General features: G+C 34.0%; 1 protein-coding gene across 2 annotated transcripts in view; it reads right to left on the bottom strand.

The window, feature by feature from the left end:
- Positions 1–867: 867 nt before the first annotated feature.
- AGL (amylo-alpha-1, 6-glucosidase, 4-alpha-glucanotransferase) overlaps positions 868–26,337 on the bottom strand; it is a 36,804-nt gene continuing 11,334 nt past the window's right edge. The window contains exons 11-33 of one of the 2 annotated variants that reach the window (XM_062582128.1): positions 25,266–25,453; positions 24,121–24,244; positions 22,908–23,071; positions 22,294–22,395; positions 21,914–22,066; positions 21,683–21,833; positions 20,352–20,476; positions 20,149–20,261; positions 19,859–19,993; positions 19,177–19,307; positions 18,420–18,556; positions 16,817–16,950; positions 15,741–15,916; positions 13,980–14,082; positions 12,887–13,112; positions 12,324–12,435; positions 11,827–11,962; positions 9,782–9,894; positions 8,260–8,471; positions 7,563–7,660; positions 6,953–7,040; positions 6,725–6,858; positions 868–4,856 (exon numbers count right to left, since the gene is read on the bottom strand). In XM_062582128.1, coding sequence (XP_062438112.1) covers positions 4,739–4,856; positions 6,725–6,858; positions 6,953–7,040; positions 7,563–7,660; positions 8,260–8,471; positions 9,782–9,894; positions 11,827–11,962; positions 12,324–12,435; positions 12,887–13,112; positions 13,980–14,082; positions 15,741–15,916; positions 16,817–16,950; positions 18,420–18,556; positions 19,177–19,307; positions 19,859–19,993; positions 20,149–20,261; positions 20,352–20,476; positions 21,683–21,833; positions 21,914–22,066; positions 22,294–22,395; positions 22,908–23,071; positions 24,121–24,244; positions 25,266–25,453 — 3,173 coding nt within the window. In that variant the 3' untranslated portion in view covers positions 868–4,738. Of the gene's footprint in view, positions 4,857–6,724; positions 6,859–6,952; positions 7,041–7,562; positions 7,661–8,259; positions 8,472–9,781; positions 9,895–11,826; positions 11,963–12,323; positions 12,436–12,886; positions 13,113–13,979; positions 14,083–15,740; positions 15,917–16,816; positions 16,951–18,419; positions 18,557–19,176; positions 19,308–19,858; positions 19,994–20,148; positions 20,262–20,351; positions 20,477–21,682; positions 21,834–21,913; positions 22,067–22,293; positions 22,396–22,907; positions 23,072–23,652; positions 23,777–24,120; positions 24,245–25,265; positions 25,454–26,337 lie in introns of both variants that reach the window. The other variant, XM_062582127.1, reaches the window with a different exon arrangement.

Genomic DNA, 26,337 nt, shown 5'->3' with positions numbered 1-26,337 from the left:
ACGCCGCGGGGCTCCCGGCGGCGGCCTCGCCGCGGCGGCGGGCGGAGATGGGGGCCCACCTGCTAGCGCCGCCTTCCGCCGCACGGCCACGCAGCCGGAGCAAAAGATGTTTCCTTAAGTGGTATTTTCAAACCCAAGAGGAGTTTTTAGCAGAAATCTACTTATTTACCACATTTCATCTGTTTTTTTCCCCTCAGTTAACCTTCCGGCTTGCTAGGCGGCAGCACTCAGGTTACCAGAGCTTGGAAAATAATCCATAATTTTCAGTGAAACGTCATTTCAGCATCTCCTTAACAATTTTTCTATAGGTCATCTAATTGAAAAATATTGCACGCTGGGATAACAAGAATGACTTCCTTAACAAAAAAAAAAAAAAAAAAAAAAAAAAAAAAAAAAAAAAAATCCTGTGTTGAAGCATGTTAAGTATATGATGGAATAGGGCAATTCTAACAAAACGTATGACAAAACCACCAGTGGCATAAATCTTTGCTTTTAGGAAGCAATGCAGAAAAATTAAAACTATTCTCTGTAACACAAAGCAGTAAACTAATGGCAGGGTACAGCTTTCCTGTAAAACATTGTATTAAAAAAAAAAAAAAAAAAAAAAAAAAACTGCAAAGGTTCTTGCTGCTATTTCAACAGTTTCTATACCAAACAAGTAATACTTTCTTGTAAACTTCACAAGTTAATCTAAGTTTTATTATCTCACAAGCAATGGTATTTCTTTCCTTCTTGCTCAGCACAGTTCACCGTATATTACCCGTTTCTCACCTACCAGCTGTAAACTGTAATGCAGTTACAAACTGTGCAGGGGCAACATTTAAACTAAAACCAAGCTGTCAGGAAACAACAAATAAACATCAAATAATAAGCAAACAGTTCATTGCCCTCCTGAGGCAACTATTTATTAGAAGAAGAAGAAAAAAAAATCCTAATTCAAAGAACTAGCAGACAAGCTCACTGTAACTCAGAAGTACTTAGGATCACGATGGGACAGGAAAATACAGCAGAACCTAACACACAAAAAGGAGAAAAATTGTCCCTGCTGACAGGATAGTTGAAAACACAGCAGCAGACTCAGGACTCTTCTACCTTCACGTTCCCTGCACCTTTCCTGCACACGGAGCAAAACAGAAGCACTAAAAGACACAGGCTTCTCCCTCCACCCGCAGCAGCCTTTCCTGAAGGGCCCGATGAAGGCAAACACGCAGAAGACATGGGGAGGGTCTTGGTAAAGCTGAGAGAAAGGGAGCAGTAATGAAGTCACAGGTTGAATGCAAGACATTTCAATTTTTGTTTTGAGGAAGTAAAGCATGCAACCTCAGACTTAGTGCTGAAGGGTCATACATAGAAACGGAATTAAAGAAGTTGGCACCTTCCTCATTGAAATGAAAGAAAATCATTTATTTCCTCCTCACACTCCTTGAAATAGCCTGTAGAAAGTTACTTAACAACAGTGTTGCAGCTCTCAAGACTGCTGACTTCTTTGGGGGGTTTGTAACACCATGACTTAAAATTAGAACCACAAAATAATTCATGTGGAAAGGGACATCTGGAGCTTTTCTGATCTGAGACAGCTGACATTGGATTTTGCAGTTTTACACATCTTGAGAGAAGATCATGAACTCCTCAGGTCAAATACTAACAAGTACGGCCAACAATACTCAGCTCTTAAAAATACTACATAATCATGAGTCAAACGAGCATCATCCTTTACATAACACTTGACTTTTCTTTAAGCTACAATGAAAAAAGCTTAACTAACTGAATAAAAGAGTTTTATTTCGTGCAGCTCAAATAAATGAACCTGCTTCTAAAATCAGTGGTTGCTGTGCTAGACAAGAGACCTGTAAAATACAAGTTTGCAACAGTCTTTCCATTTTACATTACAACATGCAGTGCTAGAATGATACATTATATTATTTGTATTCTCAGTTTAATAATCTCTGAATATGTTACTTACTGAATAAAAACAGTGGTAATAGTTAAAATCTATTTCAGCTGAGAGAAAAAAGGTCTTGATTGCATGCAGGTCGAGAAACACCAAGTGGTGCACAATGGATCCACAGTTCTTTAGTTTACTTACAAAAAATATTTTGCTGATTATAACTTTCATATTACTCAAAAAATTACAGGAACATAATGATATTAATGAAAAAATAGCTCAGGATCAAAAATCCAAAAGCTATAAAGTCAGCTATTTTTAGGGGATTATGACGGGTACAGAGTTTATCTAGATGACTATCAGCTCAAAATGTTAGATTTAACACTGCTTTCCTCCTCCTTAATTTTTTAAATTGTACAGCTTGACTGAAACTATTGAATAGGTTTGTGATTAAGAAAAAATCCACAACAGTCATACTTCGCTACACATTATACTTTGCTATACATTGCTACAGTCAGCTAAGCATTTATCTGTCACTAAAACTGTGCACTAATCAGTGAAGCACATTATAAATGGACATATGTTTAAAAAATTCATAACAGGCATTATGTAAGCACAAGTGATTTCTCTTTTATAATGCTATTAAATTAGAAATATGCACTCTGTATCAACTATGCAGTTTCCAAAGCTTTCCAAAGTTATCTATGATAAAGTGAGGAGATTTTAATAATTTGCCCCAGATATTTTTCAACAATGAAAGTGTTATTGCCAGTGTATATAAGTTGACATCTTGTGGAATTTTTTTCCCTCAATAGTCATAATTCTTTGGCTCCACTTTTAAATTATTTAATCAAACATCAGAACAGTTTCTTCTACCACATTCTTCCAAATTTCTGAAGTACATTAGCAATAAAATGTACCTTGAAATAGTAAACTAGAAATAACTGTCTAGGAAAACAGTCAATGACTAGTGAAATAGTGGGACATAAACCTCAGTATCACTGAGAATTTTGGAAAGTTCTGTTTTGTGTTAATGCACATATATATAAAAAGCATATATATATTTTTAATAATTTGCTGCTGACATTTTGATAAAGTTTTTGACCAAATGACATCTCATGCATTCTGTCAAGTAAGAAAGCAAGTTACCCAAGCTATCTACTATAGCAGTACAAAACTTGAGTTCCTAACTGTAACTTTTAAGTGTTGAACACTTTAAGACCAGAGTTCAAACACTTAAGTTTATTATTAACCTTTCAAATAAATAGTGTGGCCATGTCTTAAAGATCTATCTTCAGTCTATTAACTTGCCCTTAAATACATCCAAAACACACTCATCTGAATGTGATTAATGTGATTAAATGCAGTGTACTTGCACTGCATTTTAAACAGAGTAAAGAAAGTTCAAACTACAGAGGTACTAAAACATACACAGGCTGTAATTATAACAAACTAATAAAACGCAGGGCAAGTTTTTGTTTTCAGCATATGTTTTTTTAGCATTAAGAAATGCACTGTTAGTTCTGCTTCTCCCCTGCTGTGATGTTGAAAATGTTATTTTTCAGCCTCAATTTCTTCCCATTTGTCCCTCTGAGATAGAAGATTCATATGGATAGAGTTGGGAATTACAAATGCACTCCCACCAACTACCCTTCAGTTTGGGAACACAGAAATGAGGTTGGATAAAGACATATACATATTTAAATATTAAAGAACATACATATTTCACCTGAAAGCCATTCCCAAAGAACTATGCATAGATTTAGCATCTAGGTTCAGAATGCCTAGAAACTTCATTTTCTCTTCTCTGTGGAAGTAAGTGAATTCTTTTTTCCCCACTGAAGTTGATACTTATTTTCACCTGCTTCAACAGAGCCAGGACTTTACTATCGATAAAGGGCTGAGGTGACCATGTGTCTTTGATTAATTAACTGAAGTTAGGCCAAAAACATAGACTTCTGGACCTTTGACCTCCCCTAACATATAGACTGTGTGTGTGCATGTTTCTTCTGATTTCCTCATGGTAAAAAACAGATTTAAAAGAAGAAATAAGTTGACTGCATAGTCCACAACATTTAAATAAATTTATAAATGGATGAGCACAGGATATTACCATTTCATTGCTCAAGCATTATCACTCTCCAAGTAATTTAAAGTTTTTGAAAATTCTATATATGACTCTGTAAGGTTAGTTTATTACTATATTCTTAAACTTTATTTTTGTGGTTACACAGTGCAGTGTTCAACTGAACACATACCAAAAAACCCCTTCCCAATACAGTTTAACAACAAACATGTTCAGCCTTCATCAGTCTATGGTGCCATAGCAAAAAGCATACTAAAATCACGGAGCTATAGGTTAGTCTACTCACCTTTAAGCATGTGTGTGCAAAATAACGCTTTACTTTTGAAGAAACAAAGAAAAAAGATCACCTCCAGTGTTAGCCTGAAAGAGCTATTTTTCCCTATCTTTAGTCTAGGAAACAACCATCCAACTTTGCTATATATAAGATTTTAATTTGGAAATTTAAAAAAAAAAATCAAAGTTACTTAAAATAAGCTTGTGCATATTTCTAAAACTGCTCTTTTGTAAAAGTTTCTGCATGAAGTGTGCGTGGCAGCTTATTTTATTGTCAGGCCAGACTTTCAAAAAAAATAAAAACAAAAAAGCCCCCCAAAATGCACAGGTATAGTGCATAGCTGCTGCTGGCATTCAGCATTTTTAAAACTTCAGACACAGCTTAAGTGATTGTGCAGAACAGGACACTTCCATTGCAGTGTGATCCAAGTCTCCATTTATGCCCCATAACGAGAAGACAGCCTAAGTTTCACCACAGCAATCAAAAGCAGCTTTTACAAGTCATAAAGGACTTCAAGGATAACAGCAATTGACCATGCCTGACTTTCACAGCTGAAAGGACAATACTGGCCATTTTCATTGGTCAGTTCTGGAAGCCCCTTCCAGGATGACCTGATTAAAGAAAAACAAAATATTGTTGTTTGATTGCACACTGAAATTAAAACAGCATTTTTTTATAAAATCTTTCAGATGACGATTCAGTAGGAAGCCAAACACTGTTCTAAAGAGCCTTTTTCCCTGCAGACACAACATGGTATGCAATAACTGAGTTAGGATTCCAGCTTTTTCAGCAGCTGGGAATTGTAGCTATTTGCATGTATCTCTCTCCTTCAAAAGTGGACTCTTTGATACTATTAACATATAAGCTTGTGCTACAACCTTTTCACAACTGGAATGTTCTTCCTGTTTCCCACTCAAGATAGTTCTGCAGCTGGGAGAACCTGTAATCTTTGTGATAATGGTATTTCAACTATGCTTGAAACTTAGCAATAGTGCTAGAAAGTCAATTATGTTGTAACATGCTATAGTTTCATAAACCTTTTTTTTTCCTCCATGCAGGGGGAAAGAAAACAATATAATTATAGAAATACTTATGATTTCTTATAAATGAATTCTTTATAAAAACTTGTAAATTCTGTACATAAATGAAATAAAGACAGAGTACAACTATACTAAAGTAGTAATATAAAATAACCCAAGAATGTTATCAAACCAAAAGTTATTTGGTAGTTCTAAATCACGGATGAATATTTTGCAGTATTTACTGCAGCCAGCTGGAAAGTATCCTAGCGTACCATTGTATTAAGAAATTATAGCTGAACATTCAGTTAAAACATTGTAAGAAGGTAACCAACAATCATACGCTATAGGCAAATAGGATTCTTGTCATGACTGCTGCTTTTAACTCATGATGCCTTATGACCATATATTCAAGGTGTTTAATGACAAGTATAGTATCAGTTTGTAAATATATTTCATGAAAGATTAAAAAAAATTCTGAAAATGCAAAAAAAAAAAAAAAAATGCTGACTGTTTTTACTGAATGTAAAATAAAGTTCAGCAAAACATGGTAAAAACCAGACCAATAACAAAGAAATCAGGTCTACCAAGTTTCATCACTACTATTTCTTTCTTTTACATAACCAACTTATTTTTTGGATGAGTTGCTTGGCAAGACAAAGAGTTGTTTGAAAAAAGTCTCTTTTCCTCTTCATATAGACAGACAAACCCTTCTGTCACGTCAAGTCCTACCCAAATCAACTGAGTTACTCATATAGGTACAAATAAATGCATGCATGAACTTCAAATATGAAGTATTGGGTTCAGTGTTTGAAGAACAGGGTATATGAAACAGGTGCCAGGGGAAGTATCTTTGTTTTGTTTTAGAAATCCTTGAGAATGAAAAATAGAGAAAATAGAGAGGAAGAATGTATTTTAAAGGGGAGAAATCAAAATGCCCAGTAACATTTAAGAAGGACCAAAATTTTATAGCAAGTTACTCTGTCTTGTTAGAGTAATAATACTATTAAGATTCTGAAACAGTCATACTAGTTTGATCATTTATAACATATGAAATCCTAACAATATTTTGCATAAACTTTTCACTGTTTTAACCTGTCACTATCTTTCCCCCCCCCCCACTATTTTGCTCTGCAAGTTGTTTTAAAAGTCAAAATGTTTCGAACATACACATAACGCTTTTCCCTGAAAGTCATTTTTTTGGTAAGAAAACATACTCTAAGTTTTTATATAAATTTTATTTCCCTCAGTCTTCACGAAGGTAAATACTACTAATTCAAAATCTAAGTAGTACTAGATCTTAGCAGTACTCGGAAGCATGAGATCTGCAACAACCCACAATGGTAAACTCTACGTAGAAAATCGATGCTATTTATATCACAAGATCTGTACTTTTTACATGCAGTTGGATACCACTAACTTGAATAAATATTTTGAATCCACATTAGTTGGTGTCTTACCTTTCAAGATGAACATAGTGGCGAGAAAGAACATTTTTAATCAAAACGACAGTTTTTGCATAAATCTCTGGACCAATCAACTTTGAGAAGTACAGTTTGGCACGAAGAAAGTATCCAATAGGCCACAACCATTCCTAAGCAAAGAATGGTAAGAGATAATTACTACGTAGTTGTCAGTTTTCAAAAGTGAGAACATTTGTTTCTGAAATGGAAGAAACACACTCTTACAGGTCCTTGGTGATAATTAAAACCTTTGGCTACGTTATAGTTGTCATTGTCAAGAGCATTATCATATATTCCACAGTAAACCATATCACTGCAAAAAAAAAGAAATACGCAAGGCATTAAGACAAATTACACAAATATCTGAAAGCAAAAAAGAGTCAAATTTGTCATAATTACAGCATTTACGTTTTATGATGGTTATTTTATGCAAGTCAATCAAGTTCTTCATTTTACATGACAACAGAATTCCAAATACTATAATAGTAATAATAAACTAGTGGAAAAATGGTTAACATCTTAGAATGACTTGTATTCATAATTTTGTCTTCTTCCTTGTAATCAAACTGTAATGATGCACACTATTTCATACATACGAGTATGTATCAAACTCAAATTCAACATCTTTTATAATACCAAATTTGACATGCTTGCTTTGTGGCATCCAAGAACACCTAATGATGTCTACATAAATAAAATCAATCGAATGGACTTTTAGAACAGCAAAATATTTTGTCTTGAAGTATTTATTACAGCCTTATTTTACTCACCCATCAAATAATTTCTATTATCTGGTTTTGTGATTAACACTTGTTCTTATATCTACTATACTTACTCTGGGTCTAAAGTTTTCATGCCTAATGGACCAAGTAGTTTTTCCTCTGCTATCTGCAGAGATTTCCAAGCTTTCTGAGGGGTGAACAGCTCAGGAGCCTAAGATAATTGAGATTTAATCAGTAAATACATGTGCAAAATACTGCTTAAATGAATGTTAAAAAAAAAAAGAATCACAAAGTGTAGCAATTGTATTATCTAGCTCAAGCAGAGTTATATGTTTTCAATTACTTTTCTAGCACATATGAGCCAGAGTAAGCAAGAGGATAGTAGATGATCACTGTGTGAGATACTTATTGATTTTTTTTGAATCATCTTTGCTAAGTATATTTAATCTCTTCAAGAAGCCCAAGAAAGAGGAGTCAAAAAAAACCCTCCATAAAAAACCCCCAAACACAAACCTGAAACATTCCATGCTTTTTTAGTTAATCTGAGAAGTTAAAAAAAAAAAAAAAACCCAAAATAAAACACACCCCCTACATCATCAACCTTAATACACATTAAACACACTGCATATCCTATCAAGGGCTGTATTTTTAGAGTATGTTCTAAGAGAGATCAAGATGGAAAATATGGAAAAGAGAAAAAATGCTTCCAAAAGTTATTTTAAGAAATTAGTCTTCCCCAATATAATGCCACGTAAATTTAACTTTAAATCAATAAAGAAAATACTTTGAAGTGCATTTTTCCTCACTTACCACAACCATTGCTATTGTAAAATTTGGCCTAAGCTGGTAATCGCACCATGGACTTGAAGCTCCATAGCTGTCTTTGTAAATTCCACGTTTGTGGACGAAATTTGGATGCTTTTCATTAGGATCTGCTGGGTTCTCAGAGACAAAGAACAACCTTTCAAAGTGTCCTTGAATTTTTCTATTCCACTCATCATATGTGATAGTCTCCTCCTTTCCTGCAATATATTACATACAGGTTTTATTTTCTGAAACGGCCATGGTCGTAGCAACTGAGGTTATACCCAATTATGCCAATTTTACTGTTTTGCCTAATTTTAATTGCACTTAAGTGATTCCTCACACAATGAAGGCCACAGTAGCACTGCAAAAAATTATTATTTACAAGTTGATAGACAAGCAGGTAGACAGCAAAATACTTTACGTGAAGAACCAAAATGGTTTAGTACATAAAATTTTAAGAAGTGTTGTTTATCTTACAACCACTACGGTTTGCCAAAATTAGTGATGGCATTAGCAAAGGAGAACTGTATTTATTTCAGAAGAATTTGAATTTAAGTTTTAGAACGTTATAGTTAGCAGAATTGTGCTAGGGATATCCTTCTGAATAAGCTCTGCATACATCTTAGATAAGCACTGATTTTATAAAAGAACCAACAGTTTTGTATTAAGTAGGTAAAAGAGTATTACTTGCTATTCTCAACAAATAAACAACAATTGCAATACAGCAAAAAAGGACAATACTACCAAATTTTAAGTGATAGGAAATAACACTAAGAATATTTTTAAGAGACAAAGCATAAATTATGAATAGAAATTAAGGCTAATTTTAAAATGGATTCACTGGTTACAAATGAAATCAAACTCATCTTAATTACAGCAAGTTAACAACAGTAGGGAGTGTACAAACATTCACATAAAACCTAAAAAAAGTTGCTTACGATTCTGTTAACTGAAGTAAAGTCATAAATATTATTTTTACATCTACATATTACGGTATTGGTGGGTTCAGAGTTGTCTTACTCTAGCCATAGATTTTAGAAAATCCTGAAATAACAAACAACTTTATGATCTAAAGACTTGGACTGTCTAGGACAGATATGAAGCAGTTTGCAGTTTACATTTGCATTTTCTAAAACTGAATAGAAAGAATCATTAAGTTGTTACCCAATATTATCTTTACTAAACAGTAAAACTGCTTCATACAGCATGTATATTCACTCCTACACTGTAAGTGTAATCCTATCACAGACATCCATTTGGGAAGTGGTAGTTCGGCTCCCAAATTCTTTTGTGAACACAGAACTCAATATGAAATAGAGCGTTTGAAATAGGTGCACGACAGTATTGACTCTGAAAAATTTCTTTGTAATGAGAGATCTTAATTCTACAAGATATTCTCTTTTCTCCTCTTCCTTTAAACCTTTTTGAATGCTTTGACAATTATCTTTGATGTACACGGCCAGTATTTCACTGTTTCAGTTATTTTCATACTGTGATTATATAGTTATGAAATGTGCCTGTTTACCATGTCTTTTTATGGTGACTCCATGGTATGGGAACACATTTTTCTTAAATAAATCCTGCAGCCAGCGAACAGTTGACTTGCACAGACCAACAATTTCCACAGCAGAGCCATCTCTAGAACAACAATCATAAAGCCCAAGAATTATTTTAGGAAGTCTATTAAAATTACATTTTTTTTTTCAGATACCAGTATATTTAGAGACTATTTTTCCCCTTGGTAATTGCAGTCCATACCATACCTGATTAAAAAAGTTAATTGTTTGTCTGAAAATTTCATAACAAGCCTATTAAGTATTTGGCACATGCATTTCCATGTCTTTTCCAGGCATTTTCCACTGCATGAGAATATTATTTCCACCATACAGGATCTTTTTTTAAAAAAAATCATGTTTTCCTTAATATATATATTAAAACTTTGCCAAGAAACTGAAACCTAAACTAACTTTTATTACTAAGTAAGAGCACCAGTCATCCACAGCATCATTATCCACTTTCAAATTTCTCCTACTAGCTTTGAATGCATTTTCTAATGAAGGAAGCAGAAGGGGAAAAAGTAGAATCGGGAAGATAAACAAGCTATCTAATATGATAATCCAAGCAGAAAAAAAATAATTCAAATGAAATCCCTTCTACTATAGTCACAGTCTACAGATGATTTAAATGCTGAAAACTGGTCTGAAAATGAGCAGAATAGATCCTCTATCAAAAATATAATCAAGTAAATAAAATAAACGCAAATCCTAAGTGATTTAGAAGACTGAAAAGCCTTGAAAATGGCTTGCCAAAAGTTTTATTACTAAATACCACAAAGAGAAGCATTGGAGACATACTGATAATTGGCAAAACTTTCTGAAGAGCTGTTATTTTTACTATAATTCTGTCATTATGAAGAACTATTTGCTTGAGAAAAAGTGATACCTTACCTCCTTTATGACAAAAGACAAATGACAGTTCACTACCTCTAGTTCAGCCTGAAAGTTTATAATCAGGCAAGCAAAATCAGAGGTCAGGACAGGCACAGAAACCACATGCCTTTGTTCTATCACATTCACTGGCCTCCTTTCAATCAGTCTAGGTGGACTTTTAACTGGTTCCATAAGCATATCATAGTGCCTCATTTACGCCTTGTTATACAGATTTTTCTTCAACATAAGTTAAAAAAAAAAAAAAAATCAAGGGCTCATTTTACTAAGCAACACCTGAAATCAATGTGGCAGAATCTACTAGGCACAGGAGTTGGTTTTTGGATACTTATTCACAGAAGCACCTTTCACATAATTTCATATTGTATCATATTGAAATTTACTGCATGTTAAAGTAAGTGTGTATATATACACATACATACATGCACACATATGCGTGCATATAGTATTTATAAACACATACACACACACTTTTTCTCCAGTATCATTGAAGCTTAGCCTCTTTAGGGCAGGTCCTGTGACTTCTCTTGGTTCTCAATATAAACATTCAACAGTCAAAAGAAGATGTGTTTTCTTTTTGGTTCTCATTCTCAGCTAGCAATTGATTTGAAACTGATGCTTAAGCTCAAGCCAGAATATGTGCACCAATCTGCTGGCATGCAGTAAAGAATTTATTTTTAAAACACTTAATCTTGACTTCAGTCTTAAATAGATATTATAGATACTTCTGAAATCTAAACAGGAAATATTCAAACTACAAAACAATTATCAATAGACATCTGCTATAAAAACTTACTCATGGTCATTTCCCAGTAATATAGTACTGCAAATACACAGTTTTTCTAAGTTATGTTTCACTACTTGAATTCAAAAGTTGATTCTGCGTACAGAGCTAAGTCCAGGTTGAAAGCTACATTTTTTCCAACACATTTTTTCTTCAGATAAGCAAAAATCAGAAAGTTGAAATTAACCTATTAGTAGTAAAACCGACTGCAAAACTATTTAGCACATGAGAGAATCTCTCAGATATGTTAACGGAGGATGTAATAGTTTGGCAGAATTTCAGTTAAAAAAGCAAAAAACAACTCCCTTCCCACAAAAAAAAAGAGCTTGGATTTTGTACCTCGGAGTAGCAGGTATTCCTCTGTTACGAGCTCTGTCACTTTCTCCCATTTTATCCATCCAGGTGCCACAATTGAACCGGTTCCCTCCAAAGACAAAGCCAGTTTCATGGTCAACGCCTGCAGTTACATTAAAACCTGCAGAGCAAGAATATCACATGTGAAGTCCACATGTTAAACAAAACAAAACTGCCCAAAACTTCCACACAAACCAACCCAAATCTCTTAACTAAAGGAAAAAGAAAAAAGCCCACAGGAGATCTGAGGGGCTTTCCTAAATGTAGTTGTACTTTTTGAATTTTAATTTAAAGATGACTTGTTCCACAGCACAAAAACAATTGCTGAAACCAAACAATGAATACATTAAGTGGTATTAGACATGCAATTAATTTTTCAAAAAAAAAAAAAAAAAAAAAAAAGATCAACAGCTGGAGAAAATAAAATAAAATGTAATCTTCATTTTTTGAAAACCATATCCAGTGTTCTATATAGTTGTTACCTTCATCTCTCATGTTTTGATCTATCTGTGGACCAGCATTTCTTTCTCGGAAATTTATGCCTTCCATGTGTCGTTGCATTGCTTCCTGTATTACTTCATAAAGTGGTTGATCCTAGATAATGGGTGATATGGGAAAGGCCAGATAAAAAATAAGCAGAAAGGCTCTATCAAACATGCAAATAGTAGCAATTCTTAAACTTTAGTTTATGTTAATTCAAAGAAAAGAAAAAAAAGCATCTAGTATTTTGGTAACCTATTTGTCAACTGCAATGGGATAAATTTTATTAGAATTTTTAATATACATGTTTTTCTCCAGATAAAAATCAAAGTAAAATTTTAGAAGAAAAAATGATGGTATTTTTTCTTCATCTCTAATCCCCCTCAATTCTCACTTGTCTAATAAAGTGATGCAGAGACAATGAGAAGTGCCTAAAATACAAAATTCTTGCTCTATAATCAACTTTCACCAAAAGCAACAGATTCTTATTGCTATAAACATTACATCCTTCTATTAAAAATTTGTACTTGTGTTAAAGGTTTTTAAAATCTTAAGTCATCTTTACCACAGTGCCTGCAGGCTGAGGAGAAGAGTCATCTCTCGGATACATCCTAGAAACAGGACACCTGAGAATGTCTAATCCATTTGGAACAATTTTACAATAATCCTGGATACACTGAAGCCACCACCATACTGCATCACGACAGTTGAATCTGGCATGTGTTCCCTGGCCAAGCAGATTGGGAATGAGGCCATGTCTTAAAGTTCCACCAAATGCTAAAATTATGTTTCTAGAATAAAAGAAAAGAAAAAAAAATAGTCTTAAGTTACCTACAAGGCCATTATTGTCCCAGATTAAGTACAAAATATAAAAGTATATTTAAATAGTAAGGTAAGTCAAGGGGACAAACAGGATCTTAATGACAGATGTGAAAACTTTGCTGTTGAAAGCTACAAATGACTTTGTTTAGTATGAACTATATTTACAATAAAAATGCATCTATCCCCCCCGCCAAACTGCAACATTAATACCTTTAAATCAGTTTGTTTTACAAAAGGTGCAACATCTGCTAATATGAAAAAGGTATCTTGCTTTTTCATAGGATGTGATGAACTCACTTTTGTGTTCACGCCATCCAAATTAAAGGATTAATGGAACTATCAAGTCAAGAAACTTGGCTCATATTTTATTTGCTCATTATCAGATTAAACATTTACATATACAGATATCAGATTATAAGAATCTATAGTTAGCTGAGCTCTAGTACTTGTAGACAAATATGAGTAGTCACCAAAAATCGCAGAATATACATGCTATCTTACTTTTTTCCATAATATGGAATACTATTTTTACTTCAAATTCATATAGCAGTAATTTCAAAATTATTACGCAGCAACAAAGCACACATTAACCCTAAATACACATTAAGCACATCAGCTTGTGTAAGGACAAGCAAGGACAAGTGTGTTACATGCACTTAAGCTACCTTATCTATACAGAACTGGAGTATCAGCTTCACATTAGTGCCAAGAATGCACTTGTTTGTAACAACTTGCATTTTCTTGCAGGTTTTGGCAGCATCCCTTTTTACTGACTACATTAACACCTGCAGAACAATTTCCAACAATAGTAAGAACTAAGAGTCAGGCAGTCTTACCTTGCTTCTAGATATCGTCCAGTAATTAACATTAAGCCTCTTAGTGCAATAAAGGTATCTCTTCCCCAAGAGCGAAAAATTCCAGAAGAAAAGTGAGGTAAACCTAAAAAGAAATATCATTGTCCATCTCATTTATTGGTATGGCCAAATTCTCCAAATACACTTTTAGGTATAAATCAAATGGAGAAGTTATTATATAGTCACGAGTTATTTTTATTATAACAAATTGTTTTCTAGATAATATTCTTGGTAAGAAGTAAAACTCCACATATTTAAAACAATTATCTATATAGAACTTCAAAATCATGCTATAGAATTTCTCTTAAAGTTTTTTTTTTTTTTTATTAAAGTACATTGTAATGTAACCAAATGCCACTCCTTTAATAATAAAAAAGGACTAGAACTAAGACAAGATGTATTATAGTTTTTTGGCAAGAGGTTATGTACTAGAGCTATGCCATCTGAGTAGCACAGAAGGACTAGACAGTTATAAATTGCTTCAAACTAAATCTTCTCAGCCACTATAAAGGGAATCCTGCTCTTTTCCAGCAGCTTTTAAGAACTAACATTTCTTTATTAAAATTTATAACTTGTTAGAATGATTCTGTCTGTTAAAGCATAGTAACTGCTACAGTAAAGTCCATCCTTGGCTTTTCCTCCGCTTAAACTTTTTCATTTTAAAAACAACAACAAAAAAAATGCGCTAGTTTTAAAACAGCCTGTTGTGCATACTTGCTAGAACAAAATTGTAACCTCAATCACCTACAGATCAGTCCAAAGCAGTCACAGAATAACAATCCATGTAAGAGTTAAAAAACAAAAACAAAGCAACAAAGAAAAAAAAACACTCACAGAGAACTAGTGAGTATGTGAAGGGAATATTAAACCCAAACCCTTTAGTTTAATTAACCTCTACGCTTAGTTTAAGGAACAGTGTTCCTTCTGTGTTTCTGGGCAACAGTAAAACAGGCAAACAGAACGTTACTAAAAGCTATAAACTACAAACAATAAAATTTGATGAAAAAAGACAGGCAGCAAAAAAGAAAAAGACCACAATGAGAAAGAAGCGCTAGAATGTGGAAAACGCTAGAAGTTTCTACAGCTTCAAAAAAGGAATGGGCCAATTCACAGTTGGGCCTGAGAAAATGCATTCTAAGATACTAAATACAGAAGATAATGCTTCTGGCATAGGCAAGACCCCAGTTCAGACACTGCCAGATGCTGGCAGAACATTTAGAAAAATAATCAGTCTGCTGACTCGGCTTTCACACTCTTTCCCAAGCATCCACTGTTGGCCCCTTTTGGAGACCAGAGGATATTTTCGTCTGCTATCAATAGTTCCTACATTTTCCTGAAAACTCATAAATAATTTCATAGTTATACTCCATTTAATTCTTAAATTCATATCTAAAATTGATAGAGAAAAATCTATTTTGGGATGTACATGCATCAAATCATCTGGAAAGAAAGAGAACATGGATCTCCATGTATCTCTAAATAAAATGCTTATAAGTCTTTAAGAACAATAGCAAAAAGGTTGTCCCTAAGAAGCATTACTAGATAAAACCTCCAAATTTTCAAATGGACAAGCCATTACCAATAAATACAAACACAGGGGGAGAATTAAGAGAACTGGTACCTACATTTTATACATGGCTGCTGACACTTAAATTCCAGGCACAACAGACAGGATTTTAATAGTTATTGAAAACAGTGTAAGTGTTTCTTAAGACTTATATATTTAATGTTGTCCTCACTTACCAGCTGCCAAGGAAACACAACATTGTTCTTTCTCATTTGTAATCTCATTCAGCCTACAGGGAACATCGTGCAAGGAAGGTGAAAGGTCTGGCAGGCAAGAATACTTTCCTATCCCACACATCTGGACTGAACCCAGTGAAAGGTGTTTAACAAATGTTGATCCATTCTGCACAAAGCTGTAATTCAATGTAATTATATTAAAATAACATTGCATTCAGCAACAGCAGTCTTTAAAATGGATTTTTTTTCATTCACGTAAGACAAGTTTTGTAATAAATATAATAAGTAGAAGAAATGGCTGCCTAAAGTTATGTCTTAAAGTTATTAATGCTAATGAAAGTGCTGGATGACCAAAGCTTCACTGGAAAAGGGTAAGGAAATTAATGTACTTAGATATCTGCACGCAGATCTGAAGATTCACCTCCAAACATTATTTATTTTTCCTCTGCAAAACAGACTACTTCCTACATGATATGGCAGCCATACCAAACTCTTGGCCCGTTTTGACATTTCTGTTTTTTACAAAACAATGCTAGCCTGTTCAGAAAGTTCATAACAAGACTAAATCTTCTATTAAACCCGTTTCCTTTCGCTCTCCAAACAGGAGAGCAGATGCGGACACTGAAGACTAAAGCATGGCTTTTACAAGCTAAGCAAAGTGCTCAGTTAATGAAGGATATTTAACTATGTTAAAGAAATGTTGAACAAGGCATCAAAATCAAATACAATCCTGTATTTCCCTCCTGCCACCAGGCTTTAAGGAAGCATTTGCACTTGCGTTAAAACTGTAGGAAGAGTGTCTCCTAAGCCAAGCAGACGAACGCTGGCTTAAGGTTTCATCCTTCTACTGTGTGCTGCCAGCAGTGGTTATAAATTCAAACCTGCAAGAGACATCTGAGTTCTCAACCTTCTAAACCATTGCCATTAGAGTATGGATCTGATTTTCAAAACAAATTTTACCCTTTTCTTTTGGGTAACATAAATATGGAAACATTTTAAATGCATTCTCCAGCAGATAAAATATAAAAGGTGCAATGAATACAGATATCTACAGATCTCTACTACTGCAAACATACCCAGACATCTGATGCCATGCCACATCCAGAAGTGTTGTGTAGGCACCCACTAATATAGCATCAAAGTAACATGGGATAAGGTAACGTGGAATTCTCTTTAAGTAGACAAACATGGCCTCCAACCACTTACCAACCTATTAAAATAATATTACATGTTAATAACACGAGGATTCAAAAACAAGTGCACTCAGGATCCATCTAATTTATGACAGTTTAAATGCATTATATCCAAATTATACAAGCCAATAAGGCTGAAACTCAAAAGCTGTCATTATGAACCAAGTAGGGTAAGCAGATTTTTTGATTACTGGAAAAGACAGGACTGAACAGAGAAAGCAAGGGACTAAGGGAACAATCACGAGGCTAAATTACATAGGGCCACTAGAGAAAACACCTGCAGATCTGGGTCTGGGACTGAGGGTTCTACAGCTTCACTGTTTTTTGTGTCATTAGCAAGTATTTGACACCTGAGAAATAATTCTCTTTTCATTCCAGTACTATTAAAGAAGAACATGACAACCTCCTACAAAGTCACTGCCACCAAAGATTCAAACCATGCAGATGAACACTACACAGATAAGAAACAAAGCACATATGAATATATAACATAACATTAAATTTTTAACCTGAAAATTAAAGAGGGGGAAAAAAAACCTACATAAAACAGCAGAATTGTAAAATTTAGCTCCATGTGACTTCAGTATAGCTGTTGGCACTTTGTATTTCTGCAAGGCAGAAGGCAACATTAGCAGAATTCAGAAAAATGAACAGACAAAATAAGTGATAATCTCCGAAAAGGACTGAATCTGGAGCCCAACCTAGTATACACAAACTCCCTTTCTAGACAAGCTCCTATTTTCAAAGTCAGGTTTAGCATTCATTTCAGTAGGCCATCCAACCACTTTACCCTTTCTTCTACTTTATATCACTATAAACTTACTTTGTTTAGTACCAAAACAAAGTAAGAATGCTACAGCCTTTTTTATTATGCTAACTATACAAATTACCCAAAGCACGCCTCCATTTTGTGAACAAAAAAAACCAACCAAACAAACAAAAAATAAACAAACAAAAAAAAAAAAAACCACACCCAAACAAAGTTTTCCTGCAGGAAAAAATAAAAAGTGACAAAGAAACAAAAGACTATTGTAATGCAGGTAAAATAGGAAATATGAATTTTGGTTTTTCCTAACTTAGTAGTGCTTAATTATGCAATCTTCACATAAGTTTACCATAATCACATATGCCCCTGTAGTATTCAGACCCTCTTTTGGAAATATTTACTTTAAAAGACATTAAGTAATTTTTATTTGAGGGAAAGTAAAGAATAAATAAGAGGGAAAGTAAAGAATAAATAAGAAAGGACCATTACAGTTCTTGATGCAATAGCTGGTAATACCTCCTGTGCCCTACACTTTTTTCACTTCCCTTTTGCTGCTGTTCTTAAATAGGATTGAGGAGAGGGAAGAAGAAAACATCAATGTTTTAACTGTCTAGAAGAAATACTTCATAAATGGACTGAATTTGAATACAGCAGTAATTGAAAAGGAAAAAAAAGAGCAATTTCAAACCTCAAAGTCACCAAATATATATTTTTACTCACTTTTGCACAGGCTCCCGCACGTGAAATCAGACGATTACTGACATAGTCAATCATCCAATCTCCAGATCTTAAATTATCACAAAATGGATGACCCAAATCATTTTTTGGTCTAATGTCTGCCATTACTGTCATCAACCCTGAGGATACAAACCCAACTCTGTATTACAGGACACATAATTATCACAAACAGCAATTGCTATTTTCAGAGTTAATACCTACAGAGCAATAGCAGCATTAACTGGATTTAACTGTATTATTTCTCTTGAGCTGCAGAGACTGTTAGGATACAATTCACTTAGCAGTTTCCTCGGAAGATGTACTGTACATTCAAGACAGTCACCAAAATCTCCCATTGTGAAGTAGCATAATGAAATTCATGTTTGATAAATGATCTACACATCTGAAATCTGATAATGCATAAGGTTTAATTAAAGTGATTTTTCACTGGAGTTTTTTTTTTTTTTTTTTTTAACAAAAAAAAAATTTAAATGCAAGAGTACTGCTGTTAAGATGTATGTTGAGACTTATTTTGCAGCCCAGACTATTGAAAAAGAGGGTTCTCGTTTAATATGTTGCCAAAATTTGATTCCTTAGGGTACAACAATAATTAGCGTGGTTAAGCAGAAACAACATACTTTTTTTTTTTAATCCCAAAAGAAGGGAACAGTGGTGCAAATCAGAATAGCACTATGGGTTTGAAATTGAGAAATTATTTTCTTTTTTTCCTCTCAACAGAAAAAAATGCAGAGATTACTACCTTGGAGACCTGCATACTTCAGTGGTGACCAGTTTGGTACATTATAGCAACCTCCACCATCTTCTTGTTCTTCTGCCTCACACCTATACAGTACTTGATTTAGGTCAGCCAAAGTTAGTTTAGATGCAATACTGGGAAAAAAAATAAATAAATAAAATAAAAAGAGGAGGAATAAAGTCCCAAAACAATACTAATAGAGAAAGGATTGCACAAACAACTTTAGTTTCATATTTTGTTAAAATCATTAAATATCTACAACTTGCTCACCACCTAAGTCTTGGAAATTAAGAATCTGACCTTCCAGCAATTCTCAGCAATTCTTCTCAGAGGTTTGAATATACAGAAATACAGATTTAAGAGGTTTGAGTATATAGAAATATAGATTTAAGAGATTAAGTACTGATCCCTAACAAACATACCCCAACACTGACAAGCACTCTATGCTGGGAAACCTACTTTAAGCAGCATTTACACAGAACCTGAACAGAGCCTGAGAATCTTCTATTAACTTGTGTTAATATTACGCACATAAAAACTCTTAGACTTTTTATTTACACTTCAACAATCTAGATCTATTTATAGTAATGAAAAAAATATTCTGAATTTACATACTGTTCTTCACATCTACTGTAGCTATGTGGTATATTCACAGTTCTACTTCAGAAACCTAAGGAATACTTACGAAGAAAATAGAGTTGTTAATATTGGTGCTGAACGATCATCAGGAAGACTTCCAGATTTAAAATGAGGACTGAACTGGATTAGATGATTTCGGAGTACACCAACAGCCTCTTGTGCCTTTGGGTCAAGACTAACTCTGAAACATGAATGCATAGCTTACAGAATTCTAGCACCTCCAGTAACTTTTCCCAAACAAGAAAACCTATTACTCTATTTTCAGTGTTTTCAAAACAAAAAATCCTATTGCTCTATTTTAACTAAAGCAACCATTTGGCAATTATTGTAACGTACCTGAACACTATTACACTTCCTGGTGTTAAGTTTTCAAATTCTATTTCTTGAACAAATTCATTTGGCCCTTTTATGGCAGTTCCAGCTTGCTTTATAATTTTACTGTCTTTAATCTTAGAAAAGAAAACATATTTGCAACTGAAATTTATATGAAACATCATAAATGATATTATATCAGAGCATGGAAGAAGGAGGCTAATTACCTGGATATGTTCTCTGAGTTCCACTGTGAAATTAGGCAATCCATTTATAAAATGCTCATCTTTTTTGTAAAGACTAGCATTTCTCTCAATAGTTCTAGCCTCAAATACTACTTCCTCAATTTTTCCTGTAAAAAGTTAAATAAATCATGTTGTAGTTAAGATACTTCATATGGAAACTGATTATTTTGAAAACATGAAACAATAAACAAAGCTCCCACAAAATACAAATCTACAACTAACAACACTTGTACAAGTTGCGCAACTAAACAACCACCAAATGTGACAAAACACGTGGAGAGGTGCTATAAACATCCCATAAACATTCATTACACATTCACTGTGCTGTATTTAAAACTGCAATTTTGTTGTTTTGTAATAAATTACTTATGAAATTAATCATGGATTGAATTAGGATGAGTCTTTTACTGATCATCAGCTCTAACTTCTCTATCATCTTTTAGCAGACTCCGTAATAGACTAGCTTCCAAATTGCAACTACAGATGTTTTATTTTCAAAGTATAACAACTTCTGTCAAGATACAAACTCTTCAGTTTCCTCTATCCTTTGAATAATTTACAAACTGAGGTACAAAATGTTGTAGCCACTTGTGCATGTCTTAATGTGTAGCATGGCTGACTTTAAAACAAAAATGCATGCACAAACACACACACAAATAAAACTGGGTATACCTAAAAGCCATTGTGGAAAATCTCTCATCAGAAACATTATCAGGTAATATGTACAAGTTGCTATATATTGTTACTATAAAGTATAGTAAAATCACTGCATGCTGAATTAATACTATTTTATATATAATAGTATATATTTATATTTTCTATACATATATTTTCTACATATTAAATTATGCACTATGACTTTTTTCTTATTAAGCTGTGTTTTAAAACCCCAAAATAGTTGCTTATAAGAAAACTGAACACCCACAAACACCATGAGAGGTTTTGCCTTTTTTCCACCATAACTCTTTACAACTAATAATTTTCCCCTTCTCCTCCTGATAATCAATCATCTTCTGTTAGTTCTTAACATTTCATAACCAGGAACAGTCAACAAAAACTATCAATAAACAAAGAGATATTTTTATGGGGAGCTCAGAGCAGGAAGTGTATTCAGAATACAAGTGCCTTTAAAAAGCCTGAAGGATTCAAGTCTGTTATTTTCCCTTTAATCACTTGCAGTGCATACATACATAAAAGGTGTGTTACACACTGACCACTCAAACATGCAAAATCAGTATGAGAAGTTAGAAGTATGTAGTGGGAATGAACTGAATTTTCTATATACCTGTCATCTCAAACATAAATCTGATTACCTGGGATACACATTTCAGGTACTTCTTTACTGTAGAAGGAAGTTTTAGGATCTCTGAAAGCAGTTCGACTTACAGCCACAACAGACTGGTGTGTGTTAGGACAGTGTCTTGTCACTGCCACTATATCTTCATCAACTTGATCCACATATACCTAGAGAAGACATACCTTGACAACTGTGCTCGCTCAGAAAATAAATATTGAGAAAATGCAATATCATTCTCACTTCTTGCCTGATTAAAGCCTTTAGCCCCCAGCTCCTGATGCAGCCTATTTATAGCCAGCCTTCCTGCCAAAATTCCTGTTTGGAAATTAGCTTCACCAGAAATCAGGTGTGGTGCTGGATTCCATTTTGAATAAAACCTCTCTTCCGATACTACAGAAATCTGTAAAGAAATTAAGGTTTAAGCAAGTATCAGTCACTCTGAAAATTGGCTGGAGGTTTTAAACATAATCAATTCACGTCTGTTGTAAAATTAGACAATCCAAAGTAATGTTAGCTAGTCAACTGCATGGAATTTGAAATAAATGACATTAAAATATATATCCCAAGACAAGAATAAAAATTTACAATTTTAAAAAAATGTTTTAAAAATTAATTGTAATCACAGACCTGGTGTGGTACTAGCTCATCATAGCCTTTAGTGCTTCCTGTAGCACAGCATGCCATGGAAACAATCATTGCACTAGGAAGAGCATCATATGCAGATCGGTGCTAGGTTAAAAAATAAACAGGTACAAAATGAATCACATACATAATTCATTCTCTCCCAAATACGCATTCAGCATGCAGAAGACGCACTCAATTTAACAGAGGAACTCATCGTTTATCATATAATCATCATTTTCTCACTCATGGTACTGAAAAACTACTACAGATATATTAACAAAAACAACGTAAGAGAAAGTCTCAAAAATAAGCACTCCGATTCCCACTATCCTCTCTCTCATTCTCTTCTGTAGAGCAGGAGGTAAGGAGAACAGGTACAGAGAACCACTTACAGCAGCTCATTATTAAACACTTGTATACTGTTCTCCTTAAAAGACAAAATTGTGACAGTCAGCAAGAGTTGTTATACAATGTTAGTCATTGCATTAAAAACCTAAAGATCTGAAACACATTTCTCTTAAATACCACTCAAACAAATACAGATTACATCAAGCCCTCCCATGGTTCAAAAAATATCAATTTAGAAAAGATTAAATGTAATACCTGTAAGTGCTCACCTGAATTGGACATTCATTATCATGTGTAATATCCATAAACAGTGCATGAGCAATAGCTGGCATCAGAGGTCTCAAACGTGGCTGAACAAAAGAGCCAACAGGTTCACCTCCAAAACGATAAACTAATCTTCCCTCTTCATGGCTATTATAAGCAGTCATTGCCTCTAAAGAACAAAATCTGTAAGTGTTTGTATAACTACCATAGAGAATAGCATGCACAGAGATGTTAAACATTTTACATTTTTCTGTTGGTATGTTCAGTAACGGAAGGAGAGAGAGAGGGAGGGAGGAAGGGAGGCACTGATTTTATTCTCTAATGTGGATACACAAACCGGAAGTATGCTATTTATTATAATATATCAAGTTAGAAATGGATGGGGGAAAAAAAGCAAAGAGATCTAAAATGTGTTCCTAATAGGCTTTAAGAAACCCATGCAACAAAAATCAATTAGCAAGAGACATGATACAGCACTTGCCTAGCAAAGGTGTGCTAAAACTTCTCTTGATAGAATAAGAGAGAAATGTTTAACCTTCTCCAAACTAATGTAGGATATCTCCTCTCAATTGTCAGCTAATACTGCATTTTGTTGATGATTATCAAAAAAAGTCACAATACAAAGACTGTACCCATTAGTTTCCTACTGAATAATCAAAGCACATAACTTAGAAGGAACCTCTTCTTTGTATAAAGCATGTCATCTATAACCTCTGGTGGGAAAGAAAACTACATACACAGCAAGCCTACCTCTTATTAAGGAGGTAATGCCCAGACTATTCACAAAGATATTGTCCAGCTCCTCACTTCCTGTGAACAGTTCAGCCACTACATACAAATTGGCTTGCAATTTTCTAGCTGTGTCCAGCATGTACTGCAAAAAGCACAGCCAAAAAAGCCACAAAAAGAGGAAAGGCAGACACAAAAAGGGACAAGTTTCAAAGCTAGGCAAGGATTGGACAATGGGGAAACGTCATGCAGCAGAAATAAACAGAAAGCCCAAATTAAGGAATGAAAAGATTATACACAAGATGATACACATAAGCAAAATCAAAAATTAAGATACAACACAGAATTTAAGAACATGGAGGAAGAAAGATAATTGCATAAGCAAAGAAGATAAATATGTAAGAAGAAAAAAAAAAGCATACCAAAGTTAGTTTCATGTTAAAAACTCCAATCGCGCATAACCCTACATAACTCAGTTTCTTATTGTACCTCTAATCAAGCTGGTAATTCCCAGGCGGTTGACAAAGATATTGTCAATGTACTCACTGCCCGTGAAGAGTTCAGCTATCACATAAAGATTAGGTCTGACTGATCTGGCTGTTGCTAGCATCTCCTATAGATCATAACACATTTTTAATGGCAGTTATCCATTGTCATTGGTGTATATGCAATCGTTAACATGAACGTTAAGCAAAACATAAATGAGTTTTAATATATGCAGTTCATTAAAATGAAGCATAAGAGGTAACATTCATAAAACATTTGTATTTTACAGAGATTACTTAGTTTTTTGATAAGTTCCTAGAATACTCAAAGTTAATTACAATTTTGTTTTTTTTTTAAAATAACCTGAAGTGCAAGAATCAAGGTTCAATGACAGGTGCCTTTTAAGATAAGAAACTTCTGCAGGACTTTAGTCAAAGCCTTCAAAGTTACCATTTCAAAAATAGTAAAAACAGGTGAAAGAATATCAGTGGCTTTGAAATAGCTGAATTTGAAGAGTCACTTACAACTTGTGTGGACACATCAGCTAATTTAAGAGAGCTCTTCATAGATTTAGGTACGCTCTGGAACTAAGCTAGACACTTAGTGCTACTAAGCTGCAGTACTCAAATCAATTTAAAACTGATTTTCTAGTGTGATTTTGGGATGCAGTCAAACCTGCAATAAGCATTAAATCTTAACAAGAAACTTGTTAAGATTAAACTTTTTGCAGGTATTCTTCACCAACTTTTAAGTGCTAGAATGTAAACCACTAATTCAATAATATAGAAATTAATATGCCAAATAAAACACTAATTCTTAACCAAAAGCAACATACTGGACACTAGCAGTGATTGCCACTAAGTTTGTGTTTACCTGAGGAAAGTAGTTAACTAAACCTATCAGTTCTGCAATTCTTAAGCTAAATGAGAGAATGAGAAGATACAATACCTATACCATCTTGCTAGCTGTTTAAAGTAGTTGAGACAATGTCTAAACATCATCAGTCAAGAAACCTTGTTTAGGTTGTGAAGAAACTTCATTCACATCTGAATTCTGCCATGTGGATTCTGCAGATTTTGTAGCAGTAGTGCAGGACTTATTTCATAGCCAGAGCCTGGTTTATCACAAGTGCGCTTAATCTTGCGTACCTCAGCTACATGAATAGGTGTTGAGTGACAGTTGTCAAGACGAACACCATGGAAATATTTGGCAATAATTTCAGTATATTTTTTCATATGCGCCCAGAGGTAAGGACAATCTTCTGGTTTCTCACCATAACGCAGTTTCACACTGTCTCCCCAACAAATAAGCTCTCTCCTCAAATAAACATTTGATCCTGTAAGGGAAAAGAATTCATTAAGCTATAGTACAGCACATGCATCAAAACGAAGATGTGGCATTTCATTTTCTACTGCTGAACAGTAGGAAAACATTGTGATAAACTGTAAGAATTCTAACAATACCCATGTTATCTTGAAACCTAGGTACCCCACGCTAATGTATAATTTCAGATTACTCCAAAATCTATACTGAGACTGAAGTAATTTTTCACTCTGAATTCAAATTCCACTTAATTCTTCAAAGTAGTACTACTGTACCTGAAAGACAAAAAAAAGGACAGCAGGTGTGGTATATTCAAAATCATGGTATTTCAGCTCTAGAAACTTTTCAGAATTAGTAGTTTATAAAGCAGCAAACAAACATCATCATCCATAATTCAGATGGCTATAATGATCAAATTCAAAAAAAACCCAACTGTGTTACTATAAACTGTCACAGCCGTAATTTAAAAGGTTTAATTTGCTGTTAACAGTAGTTCCTGGTGATGTAAGGCATGTTTCCAAAGCACTTAGGCATCTAGACTATTTAAATGGATGAAGTCCCCAAATCATTTTGGTGTATATGAAAATGTTTATCGTTTATCTGTTCTAGTTTTATTTACTATTGATTTTGCTTTCTTTTTGATACAATCAATATACAACCTATAAATATGAGCTTTTCTGTAACTTATTTTCTAAAGCAGACTCAACAAAACTTTTGGATGGATACTTTTTAATTAAAATTAAACTGGTCTTTAGTTCATTCAATTTGAAAATAAATGAACACATTCAAAATATTTTTCAGCTTCACTCTTCCTGGACATCAGGACTGTCTCCAAAAGAAATCAAGAATGTAATATGTTAAAACATGGCAAATTCATATCCTATCTTATCCTCACAG

The sequence above is a fragment of the Rhea pennata genome, chromosome 8 (genome assembly GCF_028389875.1).
Source record: "Rhea pennata isolate bPtePen1 chromosome 8, bPtePen1.pri, whole genome shotgun sequence".
Classification (NCBI taxonomy): Eukaryota; Metazoa; Chordata; class Aves; order Rheiformes; family Rheidae; genus Rhea; species Rhea pennata.
This window is presented reverse-complemented; position numbering and strand designations above follow the sequence as displayed.